The 27,841-nt window shown below is 44.3% G+C and overlaps 1 protein-coding gene across 4 annotated transcripts in view; it reads left to right on the top strand.

Moving 5' to 3' along the window:
• Nucleotides 1–2,062: 2,062 nt before the first annotated feature.
• Nucleotides 2,063–27,841, top strand: part of LOC308070305 (peroxidasin homolog) — a 50,803-nt gene continuing 25,024 nt past the window's right edge. For 2 of the 4 annotated variants that reach the window (XM_080403995.1, XM_080403993.1), the window contains exons 1-6: nucleotides 2,063–3,315; nucleotides 5,471–5,578; nucleotides 15,666–15,737; nucleotides 23,477–23,548; nucleotides 23,796–23,867; nucleotides 26,705–26,776. In XM_080403995.1, coding sequence (XP_080260121.1) covers nucleotides 3,164–3,315; nucleotides 5,471–5,578; nucleotides 15,666–15,737; nucleotides 23,477–23,548; nucleotides 23,796–23,867; nucleotides 26,705–26,776 — 548 coding nt within the window. In that variant the 5' untranslated portion in view covers nucleotides 2,063–3,163. Of the gene's footprint in view, nucleotides 5,579–13,908; nucleotides 15,738–23,476; nucleotides 23,549–23,795; nucleotides 23,868–26,704; nucleotides 26,777–27,841 lie in introns of all 4 variants that reach the window. The other 2 variants (XM_080403994.1, XM_080403996.1) reach the window with 2 other exon arrangements.

Below are 27,841 nucleotides of genomic sequence, written 5' to 3'. Positions count from 1 at the left end.
GCGCACACAGGTGCACACGGGTATGCAGAGCATACCATAGGTGGAATGAAGCTGATCGACTTGGTAAGTTATTTTATTCCTGCAACAATTAAGTAGATGTTTTAACAGTGTCATACAGGAGGACTTTCCACTCTGCAGTTCTGTGGATGTGAACTCTAGTTTTGATTCCCAAGTCTTCCTGTAATGGTGATGGAAGGAGATGGGTGTTTAGAAGAGGAAGTTTGCTTGGTTCAGCCTGTTTGAAAAGTCTGCCTAAACTGGTAAGGGCTGGAAAGAAACCCTTGAGCTTGTATTGATGTGAAAAATAGGGGAAAAATCCTAAAGCTGGGGGGGAGGTGGGTAACAAACCCCCTCTCAGTAGGTAATGAAGATATGTTAAGGCATTGCCCCATCAGAAGCACTTAAGTTGATATCACTTTGATATCTCTTTTTTTTTTACCATCTCTTCATTTTATGAGGAGGAAGGAATGAAGATTGTCTTGCCAAAAATATGCTGTGTTTTGGGTTAACGGTTCTGAGTTGCACAACTTGCTTAATGATAAATAGTGTTTTGAAGTTCTGTGTGGCTTTGAAAATAAATGGATAACTCTAGTACATCTAAGCCCAAGGTGCAGAACTCTTCCTTGCTTAACAGGCTTTTTGTGTGTCTTTCAGAATATAATCTGATAATACGGTGTCATTTGGCTGCTGGCACACAACACAGTAGTAGACTGTGTTTTGCCTCTGGTCTCCACTTCTGGTCTAAATGGTACCCCAAGCTATCTTGCTCCCTCAGATTTTTATTTCTTTATTTTAAATGGGGCAGTTCTGTGGCCACTGAGCTGATGGTTTCCTGTAAACATGCAAGTACCCATCTTGTAATTCTAGCAACTAAAGTGAATTTCTTTCTACAAATGGCAATCCTGAGTAACGGTGGTAAATAGAGGCTTAATTGAATCTGTGTAGTATTTCTCTGTGCTTCCCCAAAGGCTGTTGCCTCTGTATTTGTTAGGCATTCCTGCTTAATAGCTGTCATACCAGGTATGTGCCTTTCTGTACTGTGGCACAGTTTCCATACCCCTACAGAGTACAGGGTGTCTCCTACGGTTGGCTGCTAGGTCATCCTTCAGTTTGTTAATTACAAAACTTGTTTTAAAGAAGTTGCTTTGAAAATTACGTTAAACTTCAGGTTCATATTAGTAAGCCTCACTGAGGTTCTGTTGAAGCTGACCAGTTGGAGAATTGTCTTTAATTTATCCCTGTTTGATTTTTATCCCCATCCCACCCTCAGTTGTAAAAGATATTTTATCAGATTTTTCACCAGATTTGCCTTTTTTATTACATTTGCTAGATTTTTGTAGCTTTCTATAAGATGCATAAAATACTGCTATTTTTTCCTGGATAAGGTTAAATAAATAAATATATATACAGGAAATTTATGTTCTAGGTTGTCAAATTGTCCCCTTGTTCAAAAACCCACAGATTCGAACAAACACATAGTAGAAATTCTGTGTAATATAATTGTGAAATAGTATTGCTTATAGCCTGTAAATAAAGGGGAACTGTAAATACATTTTCCCTGTGCACAAGCACTTGCACTGTAGTTTTGTATGCGTTTCTAATAGAGTAATTGTAGCTTAACTGTTTTTGTATAGTCTGTAAGCTGTCTAGGAGTTTTACCTGCTTTGTTTACTTTTGTGTTCCAAGTAGTCTTCACTTCAATTGTGTCTCCTCCTAGATTTTGATACAGCAGTAAATTTGCAAAAACAAATGAACTTCAAGCTGCTTTAATCATTAGTGTATAAACTGAAAAAATCTATGTGTAGAAGCTAGAGTTAAACTGGCCTGAGGCATGCAAAAGTGTTATGCAATTTAAACTTTATTAATAAGTGTTTCTGTATCAATAAATTCAGTAAAGACTTTTTAGCCTTCTTAACACGGCTTCGCATCATGTTGTGATTACAATACTTTGTAGATAAGTACTTATTTCCATAATTGATGGTTAAGACACTAGAACACTAGAAAAAGCAGTTAATGTGATGCAGGTGCATAGTTTTTGATGAACTCTTCCAGACATAATCTCTAAAAAGAAACCTGCCCAGCTGATGATTTCTTTATGTAATGGAGTTGTGCAAGATGTGTTTTGGAATTAGCGTACACAGACCCAGTCTAGGTTCAGAATATCAGAACGGTTAAAGAGTGAATTGACTTACCTGGCTGTTAGAGCTGTGGCCAACAGGTATTGAGAGGTCATTCAGGCTGCTTCTGTACTTCAAGGAATTGCCTAAACGAAACATGTCAGGAGTTAGTTTAATGCATTCTGAACTGCAAATCCCCTCCTGTCTCCTGTGCTCTGTTTCAGTGCTTAATTAATGCAAATTTTTAAGAGCTGGTGTTCATGGCTTCCATTTCAGTATTATTGAGAATAATATTTTGGCATCAGCTGTAATAGGAAACTGATCACCATAGCAAATACAGCTGTTGCTAATCAAATGTATCTGTTAACCTTTATTCCGCAGGATAATTATTGTATAGTATGTTTCTTCCTGTCATCTGTCTGTATGATAGATGTCCTTTTACCGACTATACATAACATGAGACTAGTTCAGCGTTCATGTTTTCCTTCACACGATGTTAAATGAAAAAAAAATTCTTTTCTGCTTTAGAAAGCTATGGATGTGTCATACAAATGGTATCAAGTAAATTAAATTTGTCAGATAATGTTTGTTCACTTAATAGTCAAACATACATCACAGTTCTTGGGAAGTAGTGATGAGCTCCTCAGGGGACCTACTCCAATGAAATCTTTCTACTGGGGTGAAGTAATAGTTCAAAACAAAGAAGGGTGGGAGAAAAGAACAATCCACACCTGAAAAACAAACCCAGACTTCCTTGCATTCTGCTGGTGTGAAAAGTCTTGTCTAGCAGAGGCTGGAAATGCTTAAGCATGGAAAACAAGTGTTAACTTTCATTCCTGTTGCTTAGGAGTTAACTTTTGGTTCTTGCTCAGAGCTGCACATGATTTTGTTTTAACAATTTGTCATGTTCATGGAAAATAAGATAAATTAATGCAAGAGTAAGGGGACTGTAATTGCTAGCGTTTCATAACATCTCACAAACGTTGCGCTTCTGGTGAAGGAGAGATAATGAGGGTTCAAGTGAAGATCTGTTTCTAAGTAAGTGTATGGGTTGCGGAACTTGCCTTTTTGTGCTCAGGTTATTCCCTGTGGTGTGGCCACTGTTACATCTGCTGACTTGGCTAAAGATCCTGTTCCTACCTGCAACAGGAAAATACCCATCAATCCTTCCAGAAGCTGCCACCCACCGCACAGCCAGGTACTGAAACAAGATTCCAGAGGCAGTATGTACAGAAACATGACTGATGCCTCTCCCAGCTGTCCTTTTAGCAATATAAATAAACCTGGAAGGGATAAATAAACCTGGAAGGGTTTGGTGGTGTTTTTTTCCCCCTCAGATGTTGGTTTCGGGCTTGGAGTTTATGCACTGATGTAATTGGAGGCAGAAGGCAAAAGCTTTGTATTTGTGAAGCGGGAAGGTGCTGACGAGTTTCCTAAATACTGAAGCATGGTTTGAAGAGAGCATTTTTGTTTATTTTCCTAGAAATGCTGCTTTACAGTGCAGTCTCTAAGTAGCTGTGTTGCCCTGTCCTAACAGAGTTCAGTGTGTTTTGGAAAGAGCTGATACGGGGAGCAATCAGCCTGGAAGAAAATAGGGCGTAACTCTTGAAGACTTTAACAAAACGTGCTTTGTTCTTTGTGAAGGAGGCGCTTCTATCGCACTTCCCAAAGCTGCCGCTCTTGGAATGTGCTCTCAGCCGGCGCTTTTTGAAGGCTGAAGCGGACCGTTGAACCTCTTGCAACCTGTTTTTGTAAGGAAGGGCTGGGAGGCCACTAGAGGATGCTCTGCTCAAACCCATGAGCTGGGTCCACGTGGGGAGCTGAGCCTCCTTGGCTTTCCAAGGGCTGTCAGGGCAAACGAACAGCAGATTGCCTGAGGACTGGATGCAGAAAACGTGCAGTATAATGTGTTTTTATAACTGGGGGAAAAAAATAAAGCTTGAACAATGTATTTAATATATTTATATAATATATATTCTATCTTATAATTTGTAAATAAAACCCCCAAACTCCCCAAATGTTCAAGTGACAAAGAATCTGAAGGGAGAAGAGAACCAGGGAGGTTTAAATGTAATGTCACTCTTGTTAAGTACTGTTTTGTCACATAAATTATACCGTAGTTTCCAGTATAAAGCAGAGGTACAGGCTGATGGTAAACTTTTGTTTGATCTTCCAGGTAGTGCAGAATGGTGTCATGTTTGAAATTCCTAAACTGTCTTTATATCCTGATGAGCATTAATGCCTCTCTCATGCTAAACCCACACATTCAGGATCTTGTGTAGTAATAACTTAAAACCTGAAGACAATCTGTTTTCACTCTAAGCTTCTTTATAACAGTAAAAGGTGATTAATTCAACTGGAAGCAAGTCCTTCCTTTTGCATCTTAATTTTATCATTCAATGGGAGAAACAAGCTGAGGTCTGTATTTCCTACAGTTCAGACTCAGTTGAGTTCATTGTTTCTTTCCCTCCTCACCCCTCAATTGCCTTTAATTTCTTCAAAATCCTGACATTTTTCCAAATGTCATCTTTGTAGAAAGAAATTAGGCTGGCTAAAAAGTCTTTGAAATTGATCAGCCTTTGCAAATCTTTGCAAAAGGAACTTTACAGAACGCATACTGTCAAGGTTTTTGGTGTGGGGTTTTGTTTTTTTTTTTTTTTTTTTCATTTATTTGCAGGTTATTTATCTCTGAGTGATTTTAAAAGGGAGATTACTATCTGTAGCATTCCATGCTCCTGTCAATGATTAGAAATGTATTTTTGCTGGATCTTGTAACTACATGTAATAAGAGACAGCCTTTATCCTGAAAGTCTTACTGCTTGATACATTTGACAGGCTGTTAGATAACATGCTGTCGTTTGCAGGGAGCAGCATGCTAAGGCAAAAATTTTGACATAAAAAACTTGACCCTGGGCCATCTGCGTCCTAGCTCAGCCCTGGAAGCACAGGGTCATTTTTCAGTCACTGTCCTTGAAGGTGCATTCTGCATGCTTTCAGCTAAATGCCTGAGGAGAGGGTGAGGAGTTAACTTGCTGTTCCAAATAAGAAACAAGGCAAAAATAAATCAAAATTAAGAGTTTGTATTTCAGCACCACAATTAAAGAGGGGTGGGAACAGTCTGATCTTCAATGATGTACATAATGGCAGAGAGGGTGGGCGGTTGGACTGTCAAACTGCCTTAATTTAATTGCAAACACATGCTGATGAGTCCCCTCCTCCTGGACCTCAGGGCTGGGAAACTTTTTTTGTCAGCTCCCTGCAGTTCAGAATTGAGGCAAATACACTCCAGCAAACACCATGCTGATCAAATCTTCAGCTCTTCGAGGCTTTTTGTGTTTTCTCCTCTTGCCTAGTTTCTCCTGCTCCTGTCCTAGTCGCTGCCTGTGCTTCAGGACTACAGTAAGATGCATGCATCTGATGTTGGAAACCATCCCTGATATCCCACCCCAGACAAACATACTGTGAGTAACCATTTCATTTTACTGCCTTTCTTACCTGCTTGGTCTTTAGAAAGAAGGAAAAAGAAAAAAACAGTCAGTGCCAAAAGCATGCTTTTTATCCTTTTTTTTTTTTTTTTTTTTTCCTGTGGAATTGTCTGTATCATACACTGTTTCATGTTTTTAAAACATGAAACAGAAACTGCTTCCTTTGTCATCAGTTAATTGTTAACGGGACCATCGAGGGAATTGAAAAATTTCGTAAGTGTAATGTCAGGGCAATCACTGGAAGGCAATTTTGGAGAACCAAAGGTCACAAATGTTAAACTGAGCTTATGGAATGGTACACAGTTTATATTTGAGCAGGCTTTGTATATGGGTGTAGGGGAGAGAGGGGAAACACAGCGGTTCAGGCTTTTGCCTCTACAGTAACAAACACTCTTCTAATGCATACAACATCATTTCTTTCCTAAACTTCAAGTACTGGTTTTCCAGTTTCTATCTGAACCATACAAACCAAACCTAAGGCTTATTTGGAAAGCAACAATTGTAGTAACTCGCAGATTCCTTGGGAAATAAAGTACCTGTTGGGGAGGGAGCTGCTGGCTGAGTCCATTTGAACAGAAAAGGTGGAGGAAAAGGGCATGTAATGCCTGGGGACTCCAAGAATCACTTCCCTGTGATTCTAAACTAATCCTAAACTTAAAGGTGGCTTTAAGATGCAGTGGCATGTGACAAAATACTTCCCTTTGTGCTACTGTTAGCTGATGCCTTGGTTTGGAAGACCTTTATTGTAAATAGTTGAAAAGACTTTTCAAAAATTTATCTTTCTATTCATCCTCTTTTTAACTGCGCTGATTGTAAAACCTTTTCAACAGTACTTTGAGAAGCTTTCTTCTGTGCCTGTAACAAACAAAATTTGGTTTCAGCCAGAGCGGCTATACCAGCATTTCTCCTGTAAACACCTCACAAATACCGCTAATGAACATGATGTGGGCAGAATGCCGGCATTTTAATTGCTGCCATGCAGATCTGCTTTGGCGGATGGAAACCACAGAGGTTCTAGCATTAGTGGCACACAGGGAAGTGTCTACACTTGCTGCAGCTCCCAGAGCTGCGCTGTTGGGGAAACTGACTGCAGCTGGGCTGCTTGGGAGTCACCCTGATGGGGGGCAGACCCAAATCTGGACTTGCTCGCTCCATAGGCTAGTGATGGAGGGGTTATTCTGTGGTATGAAACTAGTCGGTACTGTGTGGTTTGTTGCAAACTGTCTGGGTAGTAGTTATCTGCTCTTACAGCAACTTGCAGAGTCTGACTCTCCAAATTGTCACCAAGCTTTCTTCCCCCTCGTTCCTCTGTATCTTGAGATAGTAAAATATTTTAAATACCCTTACACTGTTTGATTTTAGTAAAGTAACTTGTTTATCCTTGTTTAAGCATGGATTTTTTTTTTATTGTGGGAAAAGTTTGTTTCGTTGGCTGAGATATCTCTGAGCTCAGTAAAGCTTAATTTCTGTTCTGTTTGAAATGAGACAGCATTTGCTGTCAAACTGGATAGCCCAAGTAAGTTTCTGGTAGAGATTCTCTGAGTGCAGAGGGAGGGAAATTTACTGTGGTCATCAACTTTTTTTCAGTACTGGAATGATGTATTTCCAAATGCCCTCTGGCAACAGCACGCTTTGTTCTCTGTGCTGCAGGGGGCAAAACCAAACTCTGGTCCATGGCTTGTCCTTACAGCTTTAGTAAAATTCCAGGTAGTATCTTGCTGTAATGTAGATGGCATTGAGTTGTCTGTAAAACTCCGTCTAGAAAGGTGACCAGATTTTCCAGTGCAGTGTGTACAGCCACCCTAGTTCCCCTTTCCTCTAGTTTATATGTGCGCTGCTTGCAAATGGTCTGTGTTTTACCCACTTAACCATTTGGAAAGCTGGTTAATTTAGCTTAACATGATAGTCACAACCCTGAATGGGAAAGTAGATTTTTAATCATTAACTAAATTGTATAGGTGTGAGATATAAAAGTAGTAACATCCCCAAGTGAAATGACTGTCTTTACAGACCAGTATTTAAGGAGATTTATCTGGTTTATTCTCTTTTAATGCTGTTCTGCATAATTGTAAGCAAAACCCCTAGTGATGAGCAGAGATCCTCATAGATATAAGACATATGAGCCTGGTAAGTGTTCTCAGTTGGCAGATCGTATGCCTTTCTCTGGTGTGTGGCAAGTAAAAATCCTGACTTTCTAGCTATCCTGAAGATCTAATGTATGTAAATGATTTGCCAGCTAGCATCCCATTGTATCTATTATAAATAGCATTTGAATAATTAAACTTTTTTTAATTGTGAAAGATCAAAGAATGCTTCTTAACCAAGTCCCTGACTACTCCAGCTTTTTGGTATGTTAATCTTTCTCCTGGGAGGACTGTTGTGTCAGAGTGAACATTCAGAATTATAGCAAGAATAGTCTTGATCGTGGAGTTATTCTGAGTAGAAATGTGGGATTGTGATATTTTCCACGTTTGCCCTTTGGTATGAATAGGACCGAGTCTGTGACTGCAGATACAAACACCGATCCCGGGCTCCAGCTCAGTTCCCTCACAGAACAGCTGCAGTTTCCAGATGGAGTTTGCTTTGAAGTTAGGAGTTGGGGACTTTCTGACCTCCATGACTCTGTGCCACCCTCTCTTGAACAATCCTTGAAGATCAGGGAAGTCTTCTAGCCGGCACACGCTGTGCTTCAACAAGCCCTGTTGGCAGATGGCCCCCGCGGGGCTGTAGCCAGCTGGCGCAACTTAGAGCAGCCCATAGCCTTCTCCAAGTGATGCTGGGATTGGCATGGAACCAGTTCTAGGATTGATGATCTGTTACTGGCTCCTTTTTGGTCACCATTTCCCTCCTCCCTTCCCAGTCCCAGCTGGGTACAGCTGAGGATCTGGCCCAATGTCTGGTTTTAGCAATAGACTGTTTATCTTTGGTAACAAAAGTCTGTTCATTTTATCCCGAGCAGAGAATAGGATGGCAGGAATGACTACACGTGTACAGATAAGTAAGCTATAAAAATTCATGGTGTATAACTGCAAACGTATTTTGGCTGTTGTCTGTTCAACTGGAACATGATTATCCAGATGTGATCTGCTGGTTACTGCTGGGATTCAAGCAGTTCTTTTAGCCAGCAGCCCAAAGAAGGGAACAGCTGTGAAACATACATTCAGAAAATTTCAATAGGTCTTTAACCTTCTAAGTCATTTGTTCTACAGTGTGACATTTAAAACAATAAACTTTGAAACGTGTGGGCATAAGTAGAAGAAATCCATGGAAAGAAGTTCCCCTCTGGCTGGCAGCTAATGGATTGCAATCCAATTATCCATGGGTTATTCTCCTTTCTGCATTATGCATCACACATAATGAATGAGTACTTCTAGAGAAACATAGCTGAGGGCGCAAGCAAAGACGCCGCAGTATCTGGGATCTGAACGCATCGCTGGCATGAACTGAAGGTGACCCAGTTGTTCACAGACCTGGTTGCTAATTGGGCAGTGTAAGCACGCCAGCTTGACGAGTTTTGTTTCCCTTCATTGTTGTGCTGCTTGTTTGGTGGCCACTCTTCTTCCTCCTGCAGGTCATGACGCTGCAGTAGGGAAGGCTGGAGTAGGACAGGGTGTAGTGCTCTTAGTCTATCTTAAGAAAAATAGTTTTGAGAAGGAATTTTATACATTTGTTGAGGAAGGGTTTACTGAGCAAAAGAGTTCTTGGAAATCCTGCTCCCTTTGTGATCTCTGTCGTGTGCTTTGGGTTGAAGAATGGATTACTCATTTCCTCTGTGTGTGATAGTCTTATAGGCAGCCATTAAACGCACACCCACGCATTCTGGATGTGCCAGGTGGGATCTCTTTCGGACTTCTTCCACTGTACTATTTAATCCTCGTTAAACCTTTCAGAGGTGACCAAAGTCTTCTGTATGTTCTGTTTATAGAATTCCCTTCATTGGAAGGAAAATGGGGAGGGTGAGGGTATTTAAAACATATTTTCCTTCTAGAAACATTCCAGCATCTTTTGATGAAAGCATCCGAATGCTTGCGATGGTGGCCTGCCTTCACTGAACTTCACGGTGCTTCGTCATCTGGTTCCCACTTGAGTATTTGCATTTTCATTGACCTCACCACATCCTTCTCCCCGTAGGTATACCAGGATTTTTTCCTGTGCCCTTTAAGGAGAAGTCAGTGTTCTTTGGTGAAATAATGTGTGTGTAACCTCGGTAAAGACTTAAATGGCCATGCTCTTAAAAAAGCTGACTCCTATGCTACACGAGACTGCATATTAAACAAAACCCCGGTGGTTCATTTAAGCTGGCAAGGTGCTACTGCTGCTTGGAGTCATCTTTACACTCAGAAATTTTCTTTTACTCCCTCTGGATCAGGGTCAGAACACACTTCAGGAGGAGGGAAAGTTGTCCTCATCTGATGTGGATGATATCTTGAATAGACGGTGCAAAGGAGATATGCATTAGGTTAAGAGACTCCTGCTCCTTGCTGACATGAATGCCCAAGAATAGACATAGCTGGTTTGATTAGGGTCAGACCCTCATCTTCATACCCACTGCTAATACAGAATAGCTCAAATTATTTAAGATTGGTGAGTTCAATGGTTTTCTGTGTGTGCTGCCTGCTTGAATGTGTCCAGGGCAAGTTGTGCAGATGTGGCAGCTGATGAACTGATTCCACAGGGGATGAAGCATCAGCAGACCCCTCCTGCCTTCAGGGCCAGGCTCTGAAATGCAGCGTTGATGCCAGTTTACATGCACAGAAAAGGTGGGATCAAACCAGCTCAGGATGCTGACTGCTGAATTGCTATCAAGTTCTTGCCCTAGCTTATGCCGAGGGAGCCCTTTTGAAAACCTGACTCCTGTTTGTGGGAGCTGAAATCTTAAAAAGCTAGTTTCAGGAATGCCTGTGGTAATTTCTTAATTAAAATCTAGCGTGCTCATCCCTAAAACTTCAAAATGTAAGCACTGTGGCAGTGCAACAGAGAACAAGGTCCTGTTCAGCAGCACGAGGGTTTCTGCATCTGCTCACTCTTCAGTGTTTCAACCATTGTTGTGTAATCTCGTTTACTAGCATTTCCATGCTGAGCATGTTTTTCTTCCTGTTCACTCCTTGAACAGTGCAATCTCGGTGTCTTAAGCTGGTGCACCCCAGAGCAGCCAGGGCTTGGGAGAGGCCCCAGCCCTGAGCCTCGCTGCGCTCGCCGCATCTGTCTAGCAGAGATGGCAATGCTCAGCTGCCCATGTAGGGATTTGGAGATGAAGGCTGTCATTTATTAAAGCCATTTGTGGGGGCTCGTGTGTGAGAGGGACATTCCTGAGTTGGGGAGCCGATGACAGCGAGTCTGGAAGGCTTCATTTCCATCTCAGCAAGGCTGTTTTCCCTTGCCAGGACCAAGCTGTTTGGCAGGAGTGGGGAACCTGCAGAGCTGACTCCGATGTTCTGCGGATAAGTAAGAGAAATGATCGTCTTTCTGATAAATGTTCTGGCTTTTCTTATATATGGGAAACTTGACTGAGAAATTGTGGCTAGGATGTCTTTCACATCCTCCCCCAAGAAACGCTGGAAGGAACCTCGATGTTTTATCTCTGTAAAACCACCTCTCTGTGTCTTTGTTGACAATGGTCGGGTAGCTGCCACTTACTCAACCGGTTCTGGGTGAAACGGTCCAGAACTGTCAGCATCATTGCTGCGCACAGGGTTTTGAACACAAAAGATGCTTCAATGAAACAAACCCAGTAATTTCCATGGAACTGCAGTAAAATACCTCTTGTAGCTAATTATCTGCTTAGTTAACGTAGTAATACATGATTCTCTGAAAGCTTAAATAGATTAAAGAGAAGTGGAGGTTTCTTGTAAAAGCTGTTGATTGCTTTATATGTTAATTGCCGATAATTATTTAACACAGTGCTTTCAGGAACAATTGTTCTGGTAACAGCTGAGAGGATCAGAAAGATTCAAGTGTCATGCTGTAAAGACCAGTTTCCCCACCCATTTGCAAACTCTGGCGTTCTTGGTAAGCCTTTGCAATGGGGTGAGGAGTTCCCAGGTTCGAAAACAGTGAGTTATTTCAATAGCAGATCCTAGATTATCCACGTATTGCAGCCCAGTTGCCTGTCAGAGCTATGGTGTTTTGGCACGAGGGTTTGATATGTTGTATTGAGCTGGTCAAGCTGGTATCATCCGGAGGGAATCGGTATTGCAGGATGCAGGACAGCTGCTGTCCCGGGCCTCCGGCGTGCACTGCGTGTGGCAAGGTAGGAGAGGATCTGAAACCCTTTATCAGCAGCTATCCCCTTTGTTCCTTGTGGAGAGTTATCTCGTAATCCCAGAGTGCCAGCCTTGAAAACTGGGGGGGGAGTTAAATCAGAAGATTCCCCCCACCCATCACCCACCCCCTCCCATACTGCAGATTCCAAAGTGGAAAGAAGCAGGCGGGAGTGAGGGAGCCCAGCTGCTGGTGCACGCAGCAGCTGGAACGGGCTGGCGTGGGAGAGCCTGTGTGGTGGGTCCTCGTAAAAAGCACACTTGGTGAAAAGAAACATAAGGTTTCCAAAGTGCCCTGGGAATAGAGAGAAACAAGCGTTTCGGTGTCAGAAGGGACAGACTCCGTAGGGAGTGTTCTCAAACACATGCAGCCTTCCATGGCGTTCACTGCCAGCTCAGCTTTAGGCCAAGGCAAGGGCTGGAGAAACACCACCATGGGTGAGGTAAGGAGGAACATGTGGGTTCCTCTGTGTCTCCAGGGGCTTTCTCTGCTGTTTAGGGACATCCGCACTAGTTTTCTGCTCCCTGTACCTAAGACAGTAAAATAGTCTGGTCCATCCTTATGCCTCCAGGGCAAGATCCACCTACCTAAACCATACGTAGCTAATGTCTGTCTCACCTGCAGTCCACCTGAGTATTTTATTAGCCTTGCTATTTATTTTTTTTTTAAATCTAAATCTTCAGTTTTAGCCGGTGACTATTTGCCCTTTTCTATTTTTAGCAATGTTCTGACATATTTATGGTATCTATTGCTGAAGAAACAATTTCAGTTCTTTTCATTGTCATGTTTTCTGGTCTTCAGATCATTCCCATTACTTTCCTCTGGATTCTGTCCAGTTAATTCACATTATTTCTTGAAATGAAGTGTTCAGAGTAGACATGCACTCTTTCAGTTCCCTGTTTTGTGTGTGGGGAAAACTGTTGCCTTTGTGTGATGGAAAGCAAACTGGGGGGTGAGTTTCCCAAAGAAGTGCAAGACAGCTGGGTCTGGAGAATCGTTTGAAGGTCTTACCTGGAACAGAAAACAGAGGAAATATGAAGATATTTCAGTAAAATCATAAGGTTTATTATATGCTCCTTGGCAGTGGTGTAGGGGAAAAGTTCCTGCATGAAACCAGATCCCCATTGCTCACCCAGCAGTGGGAACTATCAGGAGGCATCTCTCCATCCACGTGCTTCTCGGCAGCAGGAGCGCTACTGAGAGATGCTCCAGCCAAGCGACAGCCCTGAGACCTTGGCTAGTGACACAGGGTGGCTCCTGCTAGGTTCTGTGGCCCAGGTTTGCTTTACTGCTCTCACAGGTGAGGAGACCCACCACTGCCTAGCAGGTCAGGCTTGCTTAGGGAGCTTGCGACCAGGCGCAAACTTCCACGGTACCATTTCCAGGGAATTGTTTTTGGCAAGTGACCGGTAGTGAAAACAACCCCGGGAGCGGAGGAGCTTATGTGTTATTTTTCTGGAGTTTCAGAAGTGTTTTCAGTCACCTGTGGTTCTGGCTTCTGCTTTTTGTTTCAGCTGTGGAAGCCACACTCTTATGTGTCAGTGCTGTGGTGTGAAGGATTGCACTTGTCTTTCTTCATCAAAATAGTGTGATTTTTTTTTTTTTTTTTTTCTCCCCGCCCTCCCCCCCCCCGCCCCGCACCTGCAACCTGTGACCCAAAGTGGTATTTTACTCTTCACTGCCTGCTTCCTGCTGCCTTCCGTGAGCATCGACAGTTTCAGCCCTGACCCCTGTGTATTTCTTCCATTTATTTGTTATGTTCCCTATTACCTGTAGCCAGCTGCCTGGACTAATTACACAGCTTTTTACAGCCCCCTTGGGGCAGGCAGAGTTTGTGTCTGTGTGCTACAGTGTATAAATCAAGTGTGTGTTTCTTCACCTTTTTTCATGGTCTAGTCTCTCCTCATTTCTTTTTAATAAAGCCGTGGAGAATAGTCAGCCTGTCGTGCTATCAGCTTTGCCAATGTTTTAATTGTGTTTGGCTTTATGGTGTCATCCATCGCCTTGAAAAATCCATACAGATATCCTCAAATTCACATCATCAGGGCAGAGGGATGTGTAACACCTTCCAACAAGAAGAGCAAGAAACGTGCGTTTGAAGCAACACAAGTAAAGCCAAACACACCAGAAAATGTCAGAGGTAAAGTTACTGTTAAAAACTGCGATTCCAAGTAGTGCTCCTTCGGGACTGCAGTTTGCAGTGGAGAAATGGTGCTTGTAAATTACAATTCCAACACTTTTTTCTGAAATACTGAAGCCGTTCTCCTTCCTTCCCTCTAACTCTTCTCTGTGGGATACGTACCACTAAGAAAGGGGAGAGACCTCTCCCTACTTCAGTCTTCTCATTCCTTTGTTCAAAGTTGAAAAGTTACGGAAGGGATAAAACAGCAGAGAAGACAACTCCCGCTGGCATGTGTTCTGTCGCGTTCAGCGCTAGCAAAGGGGTAACAAGGCAGAGATTTAATTAACAATTTCAATGTAAGCTAAGTAAAAATGCCGCACATTTTCTGCCTAAACAGTAAGGGAATTTAGTTGGTATTTTTAAATATAAAATAACTAGTTTTGCAAACTGCTAAGCTGAAGAAACATTACACCTTAAAATAAAATCAGCTTTACTTACTGTGTATCCTCTTCTCGAGTACTTGCTCAAAGATGTTTCAGCCCCCTTGGATACTCGCTGGCAGTTTGGGTTTACAGCTACCTGCAGTGGTTGCACCTCTTTCTCATCTCGATTTTATAAAGGCCACGATTCTTGTTGATGCCTGTTCTAAAAATAAGGGTTGAACTTGTAACTATTGGTAGGATTCTTGTTTAAAACTCTGCCTCCAAATGCTCTGTAACTTACCACCAGAATGACAGGCAGTTCAGCATGTTCATGTGTTTTCCCTCTTCAAGCAAATGCCCGTAAAAGGCTGCCTTAAACCAAGAAATAGCTGTCTGTTCTCTAAATGTGATAGATCAGGCACCGCAGGAGGAGAAAAATCAACTTGTGCTTTGGATAGAAACTAGCAGCTAAAAACATTTGTCAGTCCTCTGCGATTTGTTATAATACACTGGACCATGCAAAGTGCCAAATCAATGTACATTCCCTATGGAAGGGTTTCTACTTGGTTAACCAGGTTAAACCACTTAGCTCTTACTTTATTATCTCATTAGCAATCAAAACCCCATGTTTTAGGGTTCCAAGTTGATGTAGTTACATGGGCAGCTCTTGAAATTTGCCAGAATCCCCTGGACTCTACTAATTCTAATTGAACTTGGCACAGATTTGAAATGCCGGCAGCGATAAGCTGTTCTGAGTCTTGGAGCATTGCAAAGCAGAATGTGAAATGCTTATTATATGAGATTATTTGATCAGATTTAACCATTTTAGGGTAATTTAGGGAAAAAAAAATTGCTAGGGAGCTAAAAAATGGGTCCACATGTTGATGTGCATTCCTCTACAAATCAGTGTAAGATGCAAGTGTAATTGCGTCTGAACTTGGGGTGCTGAGCTGCAGACTTTGTCTGGTGTTCGTGGAAATGATCAGTTGAGTCCTTTCAGTCTTCGGTTTTCTATGAAATTTGTAAATGTAGGCTTGTCCTGGCTGCTGGCTGACTTTGCAGACAAGACTAGACCCCAGCCACCATCCCCACTCCTTCGCTCCCTTCCCTGGCCATTGTCTCCATTTCTCCAGTTCCTGTAGGCCTGGTACAATAGCCTCACCCACCAGCCCTCCTCCCTGCCTCCCATGGACAATGCTGATCGCTAATGGCTTGTTTATATCATGAGCACAATGATTGTATCTTTTTCTGCTTTTAGAGATTTACGCTTCAACCACATCAAGGAGGTACAACCTGGAGCCTTCAGAAGACTGAAGAACCTCAACACGCTGTAAGTTCCACTCCTGCAGTGAAGATATCCATTTATTGCTTGTGTTGGTGCTATCCCCTATAATGCCTTAAAGATGGTCTTGATCTTTCTGTTATCTCAGCCAAGTTGTGTGTATCCTGCTAAAACTTTAAAATTCTCTCTGTTCTACCTTTTCGTGTTTATTACCTTTTTAAATTAAATGTGCCATTTAATAACATTCATTTTTCACAATTAACCCATCCTTTTAAAACAACATTTTAAATCCTGATGCGTGCTCTACTGACTGAGGATGTTTGAGCAGGTACAGCCTTACGAGTAGCCTATAAAAAGAGTTCTGGCCTGGGGTCAAGGCAGTGGAGGGATGCATGGAAAGTTTCTTCCTTTCCATGGCCGCCACAAATGTAAGCACCACTTCAGTTGCTCTACATGAGTTTGACTGAGGTGAGAGTGCATCCTTCCTAATGCCATCTTCTCCCTATGCCTTGCCCTAGAATAAATGCCTACACCTACCCTACTGCAGGTAAGAGTGGGAGTAGAAAGCAATTCCTTCAGTTTTGCACGCCAGCCGGAGCAGGCACGCTCTGATATGCTACTTGTTTGTTGTATGGTACACTACTCTGCTAACAAGTTTCTGACTCTGCCCTAAGGAAACAGCGGGAGCCTTTGCTGCTTCCTGCCGTGGTAAGGCTGGGGGGTTGACGATAGATATGAGAACGTCTGCACTGTGTGGCCAAGAAGTTGAAAACAAACCAGCTCCCAAATCAGAACCAGAAGCAGTGTCAGCACAGCGCTGTGCTGGGTGTAATTGGCCTGTCGAGACTCAGATGTGATTATTCGATCTGTAACACGGCGCTAACAGCTATAAGATCTCCCGGTCCAAGCTCGAATCCCTCTCTGAGGCAAGCCAGCTAGCTTGGGAACCCCCACGGCTGGACAGACATGCGTGTTTCTTGGGTTTGTATGTTCAGGGTCCCAAATGGCAAGAGAAAGTCCAGATTGTTCGTTTTTTTCTGTCTGACCTTGAAAGATCTGAAGTTGCTGATTCTGTAAAGGTGGCAGTGCTGAAAGGAGGCAGGCTTGGGCAATGAGGCGGGCAGTCCGTTTTAAGAAGTTGTAGGAAGAGTGGGAATACAGCAAGACTTTATTTTTTTTTATTATTTACTACATTAATTTTTAAAAAATCAACATTTGCTAGAGATTGTTCCACTATGTGTATGTGGGACTTACTGGCCAGGATGCTTCAGAGTACCCTGCCCATGGCCCAAGCCCCTGCTCCTAGGACAGGTAATCCGCTAGTAGACTGGTAGAAAACTTTATTACCAATGATGCTGTTCATCCAGAGCACAAGAACAGCCCATATTAGTCTCTCCATCAGCACCACGTGCTGCTTAATTACCAAAAATAATAGAGAGAAAGGATACTTTGGATGCATTTCTGTCATTTGAGATAGGGACAGATAGGGTGATGAATGTGACTAAAATATCTAGGGAGAAAATAGAGTCTGAGCCGGTGGGGTTCTACCTTATCGCAAAGCTCTGCTGAGGCGTCTTGATCTGCAGATCCGCTCTTCCACCCCTGGAGCTCTCCTGAGTCGAGAAAACAAACCGTTCCAAATTATGTCATCTCTGTGTGATGCAGACAGATGTTTGGCAGGCAGCTCGGCAGGACCGCCAGGCAAGTTTCAGCTGAACCCTGGGGAAGCTAGGGATGCTGGCAGGCCTTTGCTTGGAGAGAGCCTCCACCCAACCTGTGGAGCTTTGTAAGAGATCCCGGCTCCTGCCCTGCCAGAGCCTCGGCCGAGGCAGGTCCCCCACACATACAAGACTTCTGCTTCTGTCTTCCCGAGTCCTGCCACTCCGCTTAAAGCTCGATACAGACACGCAGCCTGGCTGAGGTGGAAAGAGCTGTCTCTGTTTATGCTCCGTGAATTTGTCCAATTCTTTTTTTGCTTTCTCTCTCCACACCCTCCTGGACTTGGACCTCCAGGACAGCAACTCCACGAACAGATACTAAAGGGGAGATAGGCATGACCATGTCCCCCAAGATCCCTGATCCCATGATTGTGGATTCTGCGGTGTTAAGAGGAATATGTTTTGCACAGATGGTGAGCAGGCTCTCCCGCTTTCCCTAAACAGTGTCCTACAGCTATCGTCAGAGCTGGAATGTTGGACTAGGTGAAACACTGCTCTAACAAAATACTGTGTTTTTATATTTGAATTCTGAAAATCAAATGGTTTTGCAAATGAAACCTTTCCATTTAGACAGTGTTTCGTATGCTTGGTTGTATTTCCTGGTCTGGCCAGCAAACTGGAAAAATCAGTTATTCTCACACTCGTAGTAGTTAACTCCCACGGATGAGGAGCTTGATAACTGAATGAGAGTATGTCAGACCTCGCACTTCCAAAGTAAATTTCTCTCCAGGAACTTCAGTTTATCCAATTCCCACATCAAAGCTGACGAGCTGAAGAATTTGCTGATGTTTCTTAGATGGTAAGCTTTTGCCTCAGGACTCATACAGGTCTTCAAGTGATAAAGAGAATAAATCCTTTAAAATCCCTGGGAGACTCACTGGGAAAGTTTGACCAGAATATTTGAAGTGAGAGATTTGGAGGATAGAGTAGCTCCGGTTCCATGTGCAGAGCTCTGAGCTTGCAGCTTCCTGCCATGGGACCTAAATAATAAGTTCCTTAAGCAAATAAATGCTTTTAAAAGAGCCTTTTCCTACAATGCTTTGGCCTGGCAGAGGAAGGGCAGCAGATTCTGGGGAAGCTTCTGTTCTGCATCTCCTTCTGGGCAGGGTGGCTGTACTGTATCCATGTTTGACAGTTTATAAACCACCCTGATAAGGAAACCTTTGTAGTCTGTGTTGGATGTGGGCAGATGGGCTGTGAGACTGGCAGGAGAGGAGCCTGCTGTGAATGTGCAGTGGGGCTTTGCAACATCTGAAACCTTCCCCTGGCTCTCCTCTCCTCTTGGAGATTTGAGAAATTACAGACCGCTACTTTAAAAATAAAAGCAGGAGCCCTGTTTGTCTGTGGAAGAGGTACGGCTGTTACTTGTTTCTGGCTGGGGACTCCTGGTACAGCCGCACAGGTAAGAAACAATTACCTCAAATGCTGCACCGCCAGGAACTGGCTTGTTGGCTGTCTGTGACGTTGTGTGCATTGGAGAAGTCCTCTTGGGGTAAAGGTCTTGGAGTTGTACAGCTTCCTCATCCCATCTATTGCCTCTTCTCAGTTCCCATGCAGGTGCTGGTGTCAGGATCTCCTTTGTGTATTTTTAAACTCTTAGTATGTCCCCTTGGTCAAAAAAATAAATAGGGTAGCAGGGAGAGGGAGGCAAAAAACCTCTTGTATGCCATCCATAACATACCCACAGATCCTCAACAGCTGTTTCGCTTGCGTTCGCTGACACTAGCCACGCCACTAGCCACGCTGCTTGCCCAGCATTAGCTCACAGCAGGTGGTGACTGTGGCAGAGAGCAAACACAGTGCGAGCCCGTGGCGAGGCACAGCATCGCACTGCTTTCCAGCTTTTGCTCCTTTAGGTCATCTTTGGGCGGGGGTGGGTGATGACAGCCCTGCATGACTGTCCCCTTACGTGTTCCCCTGGAGGTCAGCACCCTGCCGCGTTGACCCAACTGGTCGATCGCTGTGATTTCAAACCAAGACCAGCAGAGCCAAATGGTTGCTGCTGCTTGGGTCTCTCCAGCATCACCTATAGAAATGTCCAACCCTGGGACCAAAGCAGTATTTCTTAACCTCCCCAGCATGTATTTTGTTCTGCCTGTGGCATGAGCATCCTAGAGAACAGGGACTCTGTGGAGACCACATCGCGGTATGTACTTCTGCGTGGGCCTTTGCCCTGTTGGTGTTGTTGCTCACATCATCTTTCTCTTTCTGCTTAGGTGAGGGTAAAAGACACTTCTGGTGAGCTCTGCAGCTCTCCATTATACACTGCTTGTGATGGGTTTCAGGGTGAATGACAGGAGCAGCATGGAGGCTCTGCCTGGAACCCTTTAGTAGCTCTTGAGAACATTTTCCTGCCAGCAAGGAGGGGATGCCGGAGCCTGCTTCAATCTCAGAATAAAAGTTTCTCCCTCAAATGTGGGAAATGGCTATTCCAGATCATTCTGTCAACAAGGGAGAATGCACGGCTGAACATTAAACTCACTTTTTCTCCCCCTTTAAATACACTATGTGACGATTTCTATTAATGGTGAGAGGAAAAAATAGCTGTTATGTCACGACAACTGTAGCATGTGGTTTATCAAACAAGAAGAGGAACGAGTACACAGTTTGAGTCTGAATTCTGTACTGTCACATCATTTAATACATTCTTCAAAGCAGAAAACGACTCATTTAATGCAACTTAAGCCTGTGCTTGGCAAGCCGGAGAGAGGGTGGGGAAGGAGAAGGGAGGGGCTGTCAGGACATAAAACCTAAAGGAAACTGAATGTAAAATGTTCTCTGATCTGGGCCAGATCTCATGGTGCTTGTATATCTTAAACCTCCCAGAAGAATTTTTCAGGAATAAAACCTGTATGATTGAGTCCACCTACTCATTTGGAGCCCGATTCACCAGCTGGCACGAAGGGGAATGCCACATCATTTTGCTAGGAAACAGACTGCTGATACTTTTAATTTAGCTCATTTTGCTACAGGGTATACTTAAGATATACATCGATAATGATCTTTCCAGCTTCTGTCTGCCAGAGCATTTATTCCCAGCAGATCTGGTTAGCAGTAGATCTTTAGTGTTAGCAGGAATTTGGGTCGTTTTGCCATTGATTGCAGCTGGGATCAATGTCCAGGTCAGTCATGCCAGGTTTTTGCACACTCCTCTGCCTGGGTGAATTGCACAGGAGTCAAGGAGCAGACAGCTGTGCAGAAGCCATCGAAAGTCTTTCTAGGAGCCAGATGTGCTGTCTTGTCTATGGATTTCGCTGAATGCAGCAGTTTGGAATATGTGGACTGTGATGGACTTCATAAATTATCTCACTTTTGAGTTTTTTCCAGGACATATCCTTCTATTACAATGGGGAATCCTGAGACAGGAAACAGAGATGGCTTCTTCCATACGCTTTGTAACCTTTAATCGGGCAGTGAACAATTTTTTGAGTATCAGACGATGAGATAAGAGATCTGCGTACTGCATGCCATCTGAACTTCCAGAATTTGTCTTATTTGTCTTGGATCACTGATTACACCCCCTTGAACTTGTCCAAAATTGCCAAGACAACAAAACAGACTAGGTTGATGTTTTTAAAAAGCATCAAAGTGCAGTCAACATGCTGCAATTTGAAAGCCCCCAGGGACTTCAGTCCTGGTCCAAACTCATTGCCTTAAAGATAAAGGGTCAGCGAAGGAGTCTAGAGCATCGTGGCACATGGGGCTGCTCAGGCTGTTGGGGTGACCCTGCCTCCAGGACCTGGTCATTGCTCACGACCCCTGTGGAACCAGTGGCCGATGGCAGTTGCGTGGCTGGGGACAGGTGTTCGCATCCAGGGGAATGACGTCGGAGCTGGCGCCCGTCTATCAGCCCATCTAGTGTCCTCAGAAGTGTGGCCAAGGATCAGATAACAGAGAACAAGCTGCCTTCGTCCTCCTCTGGCTGAAGATGAAAGCGCACTGATCGAGGGCAGGGAAGGAAGCGTGCACGGTTGGTGCCTGTGTTGTCTTTGTCCTGTGGGTAAATAGACAAAAGCCCTCTCCCGCGCTGCTCTCAAGCAGTTATTTCCAGTCCTTGGGTGTTCAGTCACCAAATAAACCTTTGGGTTGGTGTTCAGAGGCTGGATTTCCACTCAGCATATCTGGCTGTCAAAGCAGGATCGTGTGTTCCAAGGACTTGACATCATTTTTGCATCCTTATGAGTGAAATTGGGTTGTTTAACCTCAGCCGTGTGTATTGAGCCATTGCTTCCAGCTGTGCAGAAACTTTCCAGCAGCTTTTTGCCTTAACCTCTTCGGACTGCTCGTCGGCAGCCCTGGCAGTGTGCAATTTAGTAGTGGTACCTGCAGCCATGGTAGCAGGGTGGCTGGTCAGGAGGGGATAGTGAGATCAAGGATACTGAGGTTTTTCTCAAACCCTTATTGCTCTGACTTCCAAGAGTTTCTTTGAAACAGAGTTTCTTGTGTGCTTTTTGGAGTTAGCACTCCACCTGAGAACAAGCTGGTGGAAAGCTGGTGTGACTCAGTGCCTGGCAGTGACTTGTGAAGCTGCTGTAACACGTGTGTGTTTCTGACATCTTTTATCTTCACATCCCTGAGGCTTTCGATTTTATCTTCCTCTTCTTTTCCCACACGTTTGCTTCCATTGCTTATCATCTCTTTGTCTTTTCTCTCCATCCTTTACCTGCACAAACTGTTCTGCCCAGGAAGGGACCTTTGCTCGTAGTGCCGCAGGCTGGCCGAAGCCCTGCCCACCCTGTTTTCTGCAGCAAAATGGGGCAGAAAATTGGGCTTTACTGCTGCAAAAGTGCCAAACTTTTTTCTCACCTGCTGCCTGGAGGCAGATTGTTTCTGAGTAACATAGCTATCACACAAAGGAGCCTGTAAAATAGAAAATGCACATCCAACGCGCGTGTTGAATTAGACCCAACGCTGTAAGGTCTGGCTGCTTGCAGAGGGAATAGCAGTTTTTCATACAACACTAGAAAAACAAATCTGTGCAGTACATGGCTGCAGCTCTCCTTTCCATCCACAGCTCCATTTAGGAATTTTAAAAGTAAGTGTGGCTGGTGAAACCCTTGTTCTGAGCTATTCAGCTGTAAGCTCCACCAGCTCTGCGGCTGTGGTGCGGTGTGCCAGATCTGAACATCGGTGGGATACCACGGCGAAAGACCCACAGGAGTGCGGTTGGGCAGCTATGATGAATAGTTAAATGTCATATATTAAAGAGCTATTTAGAAGTGATTGATTTCATTTTCTCGCTGTTGGACTTGGCAGTGGCCGCAGAAGAGGTTTCTGCAGCGTCCAGCTGCGTGGTTATCGCTGTTGCACCCAGCGTGGTGATGACGGGGTTGAGCTGTGTTTCTGGCCATTGGCACTGGCCATCAGTTGCATGCACAGTCATGGCAACTGCGCATACAAGTCGGAGGTCGCTTGCCAAACCGATGTTGTCCATAGGTTTTGTATTAAAATCTGGCACGAGGCTCTGGAGATCGAAAGAGGCTGTCTGTCTCTAAATAGCCTCAGGAGTCGGGTCTGTGTTTGTTTATTTTTCCTTTGCACATATTTGTATACAAAGTGATTAGAACAAAGCATTACCGTTTATAACTCCTATAACTCCACTGTGAACTGGTATTTTAAACTGCACTTGCAGTCTTAAAAACTGGCTCTGCACATCCCTGCTCACACGTTGAATGCAACCATGCACCTTCAAAACCCGTTGCGATTGCGCAAGAGTGGCAGCAATGATTTAATTTCTCCCTCCCCTCCACTTCCTTCTGCCTGTCTCCTTTCCCCCCATCCCTTTCCTGGCCAAAACTGTATGTTTGGGGTGAAAACTGCTGTGGCAAAAGGTAAAGAAAGGTCTCTGAACATAGCGCATATGGGAAGCACTTGGCATCTCTGGGCCAGAAACCTGCTCATTGACTTAGCTGGTGTGAGTATCCAAACTTTGATCTCCTAACCCCTTTGAATCTTCAACTCCATGAAAGACAGGCTCGGGATTTTTGGATGGGCATCCAGGAACAGAAATGCCACAAGTCTCACATGTGCTGAATTCACTGGTTGTGTTTTTCTTTCTTGATTTGACAGGCTGCTGAACAATAATCAGATAAAACAAATTGTGAGAAGATCCTTTGAAGATCTGGAGAACCTAAAATACCTGTGAGTTGGTAGCTCAGTAATTGCTTAATCTCTGAGATGTAACAAACCCCTTCTAATGTTTGGCTGTCAGGGGCATGTTTTCTGTGCTCAGACTGTCTGGATGTTAAGGTTACAGCTATAAAACATTGCCCTTGAATCCACCCAGCCAGCTCTGCTTTGGGTTGAGGTTCATAGCTCTTCCCAGTGTCTCTTTGAAAAACACCTGCTGATCAGTTAGTCTAATGCTTTTTTCTTTCTCTCTTGAAAGCTACCTTTACAAAAATGAAATTCAGAGCATCCAGCAACATGCCTTCAACGGGCTCCGTTCTCTGGAACAGCTGTAAGTACGATCGAGCCGTGTTTGCTGCTGAACGTGGTGTGCCAAAGAGCTGATTTATCGGCTCCTTTGACCCAAGTGCTGTGTTTCCAGAGGTGGGGAGTACCAGACACTTAGCAAGGAGTGGGATGAGGCTTCTGCTGTTTTATCATCCAGCTTTGCAAGACTGCAATGGCTTCATCTCAAAACAGCTGGTCCCAGTACTGATTTTGGTCAGTTAATACTGAGGTCTCTTCCTACCGACACCCCATATGTTTTCTCCTGACCATAAACCTCTGGAGCATAGGAATTGCCCAGCTGTGCTTCTGATTCCCTTTACGTCCAAGACCTTATGCAATGGGAGGAGGCGGGTCTATAGGATGGCTTGAAGCAGAAGGCAGCTAGCCAGCTGTGTTTGTCTGCTGGGACTCCTGGAGCAGAGAGCAGGATATGGCCCTTTGCTTGAATTGAGGGTGCTGGTCGAGTTTCTCTCTTACCCAAACTTTTGCTGAAAATGAAGGGATGAATTGCAAGCTGAGAGCTGGGGCAGTGGGGTATTTGTGGGATGCGGTACTATGGATGGAGCTACCGGTGGTGCTCACATGCTGCAAAGCATCTGGAAATTGCAACGGGGGAAATGAGGGATCCAGACAAAGTGATGTCCTTCCCTCCAGGCTGCGTGGCACTCTGGGATGAAAAGGGTTGCAGCTGGAGCCCATCACAGTGACACTCTAGCAAGTCCTTATTTGCTCCCCTTCTGTGTATGGCAAATCTGTCCTGCTTTTTCAATCAAAGTTTTAGGTCTTGACTCTTTGTGCTTCACGCTCAAGGTGAGATGGGAACTCAGAGGTCTGACTCTTCTAAAGCTGTTAAACCAGGGCTGGTTTTTCCATGCCAGGGGTCGTGATATATTATGTGCATGCATGTAAATACATGTGTGCATGTGGAGAGAGTGTGAGCCTGGATATTTGAAGTACAGGAATATATTTGCATCACTGGAGAACAGGGACTAAAGGTGAAACCATTCTGATTCACAGATTGTCCCCAACGGCAGCATTTGTAGGGCTGGAATGAAACCAGGATAGGATCCAGCTTGTTCTCCGGGATGACAGCAGAAGTGGGCAGAGTATAGCAGGAAGTTTCAAGCTGGCTTAATAATAGGTGTGCTACCAACCTTGTGTGCAAGATGGTTTTTCATCAGCCAGCTCACCAAGGATGCCCGAGAGAAAACATAGGAAGCAGATACCGGATCAGCTGTGCTTAGAGAGGAGATGATACCAGCCAGTGATATTTTAACAGAGAGCGTTCCAGACTTGATGTCACGAATAAAAGAAAAAAAAACGCCCAAAAAGCAAAAAACACAAAACCTCAAAACCAACAAACAACTCGCTGAAAGTCCCATCTGTTTTCAATCTCAGGCAGGCGTGGTTCCAAAAGAATTAGCTTTGCTCAAATCCTACCCCATTTTCTGTACCCCACAAGCCAGCTTTTCAAGAAAAAAGTATACCCTGGTTGATGGATGGTATCAGATGCTTTCCTCAAGGTCCCAAGCAATGACAGCAGACATCTGAGCCTTATTAAAGCACGTACATCTCTCCCCGCTGTTGCCCTCCATTGCAGAATCTGAGTCACCATCTCTCGGTTTGCGCTCTGATAGTGGACCATTTGTCATGAATCCTTCCATTACGAATCAAACAGCCATGTGGCGGCTGAGGCAATTGTTTCTCAATGCAGTCAGCTACAACAGCAGGATGAATATTTGTAGATCCGTGATTAATCAGCGTCCACTGTGAAATTTATGCCTGTGTAAAACAAGGGGGAAGAGTTGAAGCAACTTGAAACTATACCGAAAGGCATCTAAAGGTCAGAAACATGTTGGCTATGCCGGTGGATGTCACAGCTAGTGGGGAGAGGGAGTCTCAGGTCTTGTGGTACATTGCCCTGCAGCCCCCAGTTTTTCCTTGCTGATGGCGTGGGGTGACTGGGGCAGTGCAGAAGCTCTCCCAGGTCTCTGGATTTTAGTGGAACTAAAAGCATTAACCTGTATTAGCAAGGACTGGGCCGTTCACACTGATGTGCCATTTAGATCCAAGTGCCTCAGCTGGCTGCACCATCTGTGCCGTCCCTCTGCAGAAGCAGAATAGCCCTACGGCAGCCGTTCTGAGATGGTTCTGCTCTGGCTGGGTGGATGCACATGCTGGGAGCCCCTGTTAGAATCACAGACAAATGCAGACTGGAAGAGACCTTTGGATGTCCCCAGTCCCATGTTCAGCAACCAGCAGGACCAATTTCAAAGTTTTATCAGGTTGTTTAGGGCCTTTTTTCTACAAGTTAATTCCCAGCAAACTCATGATTCCACTCAGAAATGTTGCAGTTCCTAGGCAGGGAACAAATGCCTTGTAGTAAGGCTGTTTCATCCTGCCCAGTGATCCAGGGATGTGTTGGGAAATGCTGAGGTGCTAGCGGAAAGGCAGGGAACATTCCCGTACGGTGCTCGGATGGGGGCAGTTGCTGCTGGCTCCCCACGGGCAGCAGTTTCATCCTGCCCCTGCAGAGTGCAACAGGCAGTTTGCAGTGACAGTGGTGCTCTTAGGCTTCAGGGCAGAGCAAACCTGACCTCCTGGGCAGATTTTGGTTTATTAAGAGAGAGACTAAATAATTGACAGGGTAGGGAGAAGCTGGTGTTGGCTGCTATGGTTGCACACGGAAACTGGAGACACCAAAGTGGATGCTGGTTTCTCAGAACCTGCCCTGAGGTGTGTGGTGGGCATTGGGGGACACTGGCGGAGTGGTCTGGAAAGATCTTCTGTCTTTTAAATTGCAATCTGTAAGCCTGCCCTTTGTGATTTCCTCCGTGACAGCTACCTGCATTTCAACAACCTGGAAAGTCTGGAGCCGGAGACTTTTAGTGACCTGCCTAAACTTGAAAGGCTGTAAGTAAAGATGGGACCTTGTAAGGGAAAAGGGGAAAACTTTGTGTAACAGTTTTGGTAGCATGAAATGTGATCTTCACAATGGAGGGAAACACAAAAAGAAGCTTCCTTGAAGAAGGAGATTTTACATACTTGCCAAGTGGGAAGGTTACTGGGAATATGAAGGGAATTTTCCATGTTGTATTATGTTCACGTTTCCACCAAGGGTAGTGGTAAATCTGCAGAAAGCCCTACAGTTGGCCAAGCCAACTGAAATTTTACTCTGACCATAAGGTCAACATTAGTCACTCTTGGGCAGCATGTATGAAAAAAAAGGGGGGGTTGGGGTCGGAGGGTGGGAAAGGAAAAAAAGTCAAAAGAAAGCCTAACAAGAAAAACACGCATCCTTCTTGAAAGCAGTTAGGAAACGAAGTCCTGTGTCCCCTGCTCCCCACGGTTGCTGTAGTACTGATGTAGCTGCTAGGACAAAAGTTCATATGGTGGTTCCCACTCCCTGGTGAAACCAACAGACCCTTATGGGATCCAAACACCTTTAGGAAAATTCAGACCTGGATCAGTACGCCATGGCTGATCTCAGTTGCTGTATTTGATCCAACAAAAATTCTGGCTTTAAATTTTAGAGGAAGGTTTGTCAGCATCCAAGCTGGGCAACTAGGCTGAACTTGTGTGTACACGTGTGTGCAGACATTTGCATGGAAGCTGTTACTGCTTTTGTATTTCTTTCCTGTTCCACCGACGACTAAAATTGCTTCCTGTCTTCTATCAATGGTCTCTTATGAGTTTTAGCTGTAATGGACATAACTAAGTTTGCCCCTCCATTATGGGAATGGGGAGTTAATTATCCCATCTTCGCCCCCACTGATGCACTGCAGTGCAATCAGGGTTTTTTCCAAGAACTGGAGAATCTTACCAGAGCGCTGAGACTCTGGAAGTGAGAATTTGCCTCAGCTTTGTTCAGAGATAAACCCAGCTTAGGCTGTTGTTGTCTGAATTAGATTTACTCATGGATTTGGGTTAATAACTACGTTGAATCTAGGGCGTGAGTTGTCTAGTGTCTTCTGCTGG

Source organism: Falco punctatus (assembly GCF_963210335.1).
Source record: "Falco punctatus genome assembly, chromosome: 10".
Taxonomy (NCBI): Eukaryota; Metazoa; Chordata; class Aves; order Falconiformes; family Falconidae; genus Falco; species Falco punctatus.
This window is presented reverse-complemented; position numbering and strand designations above follow the sequence as displayed.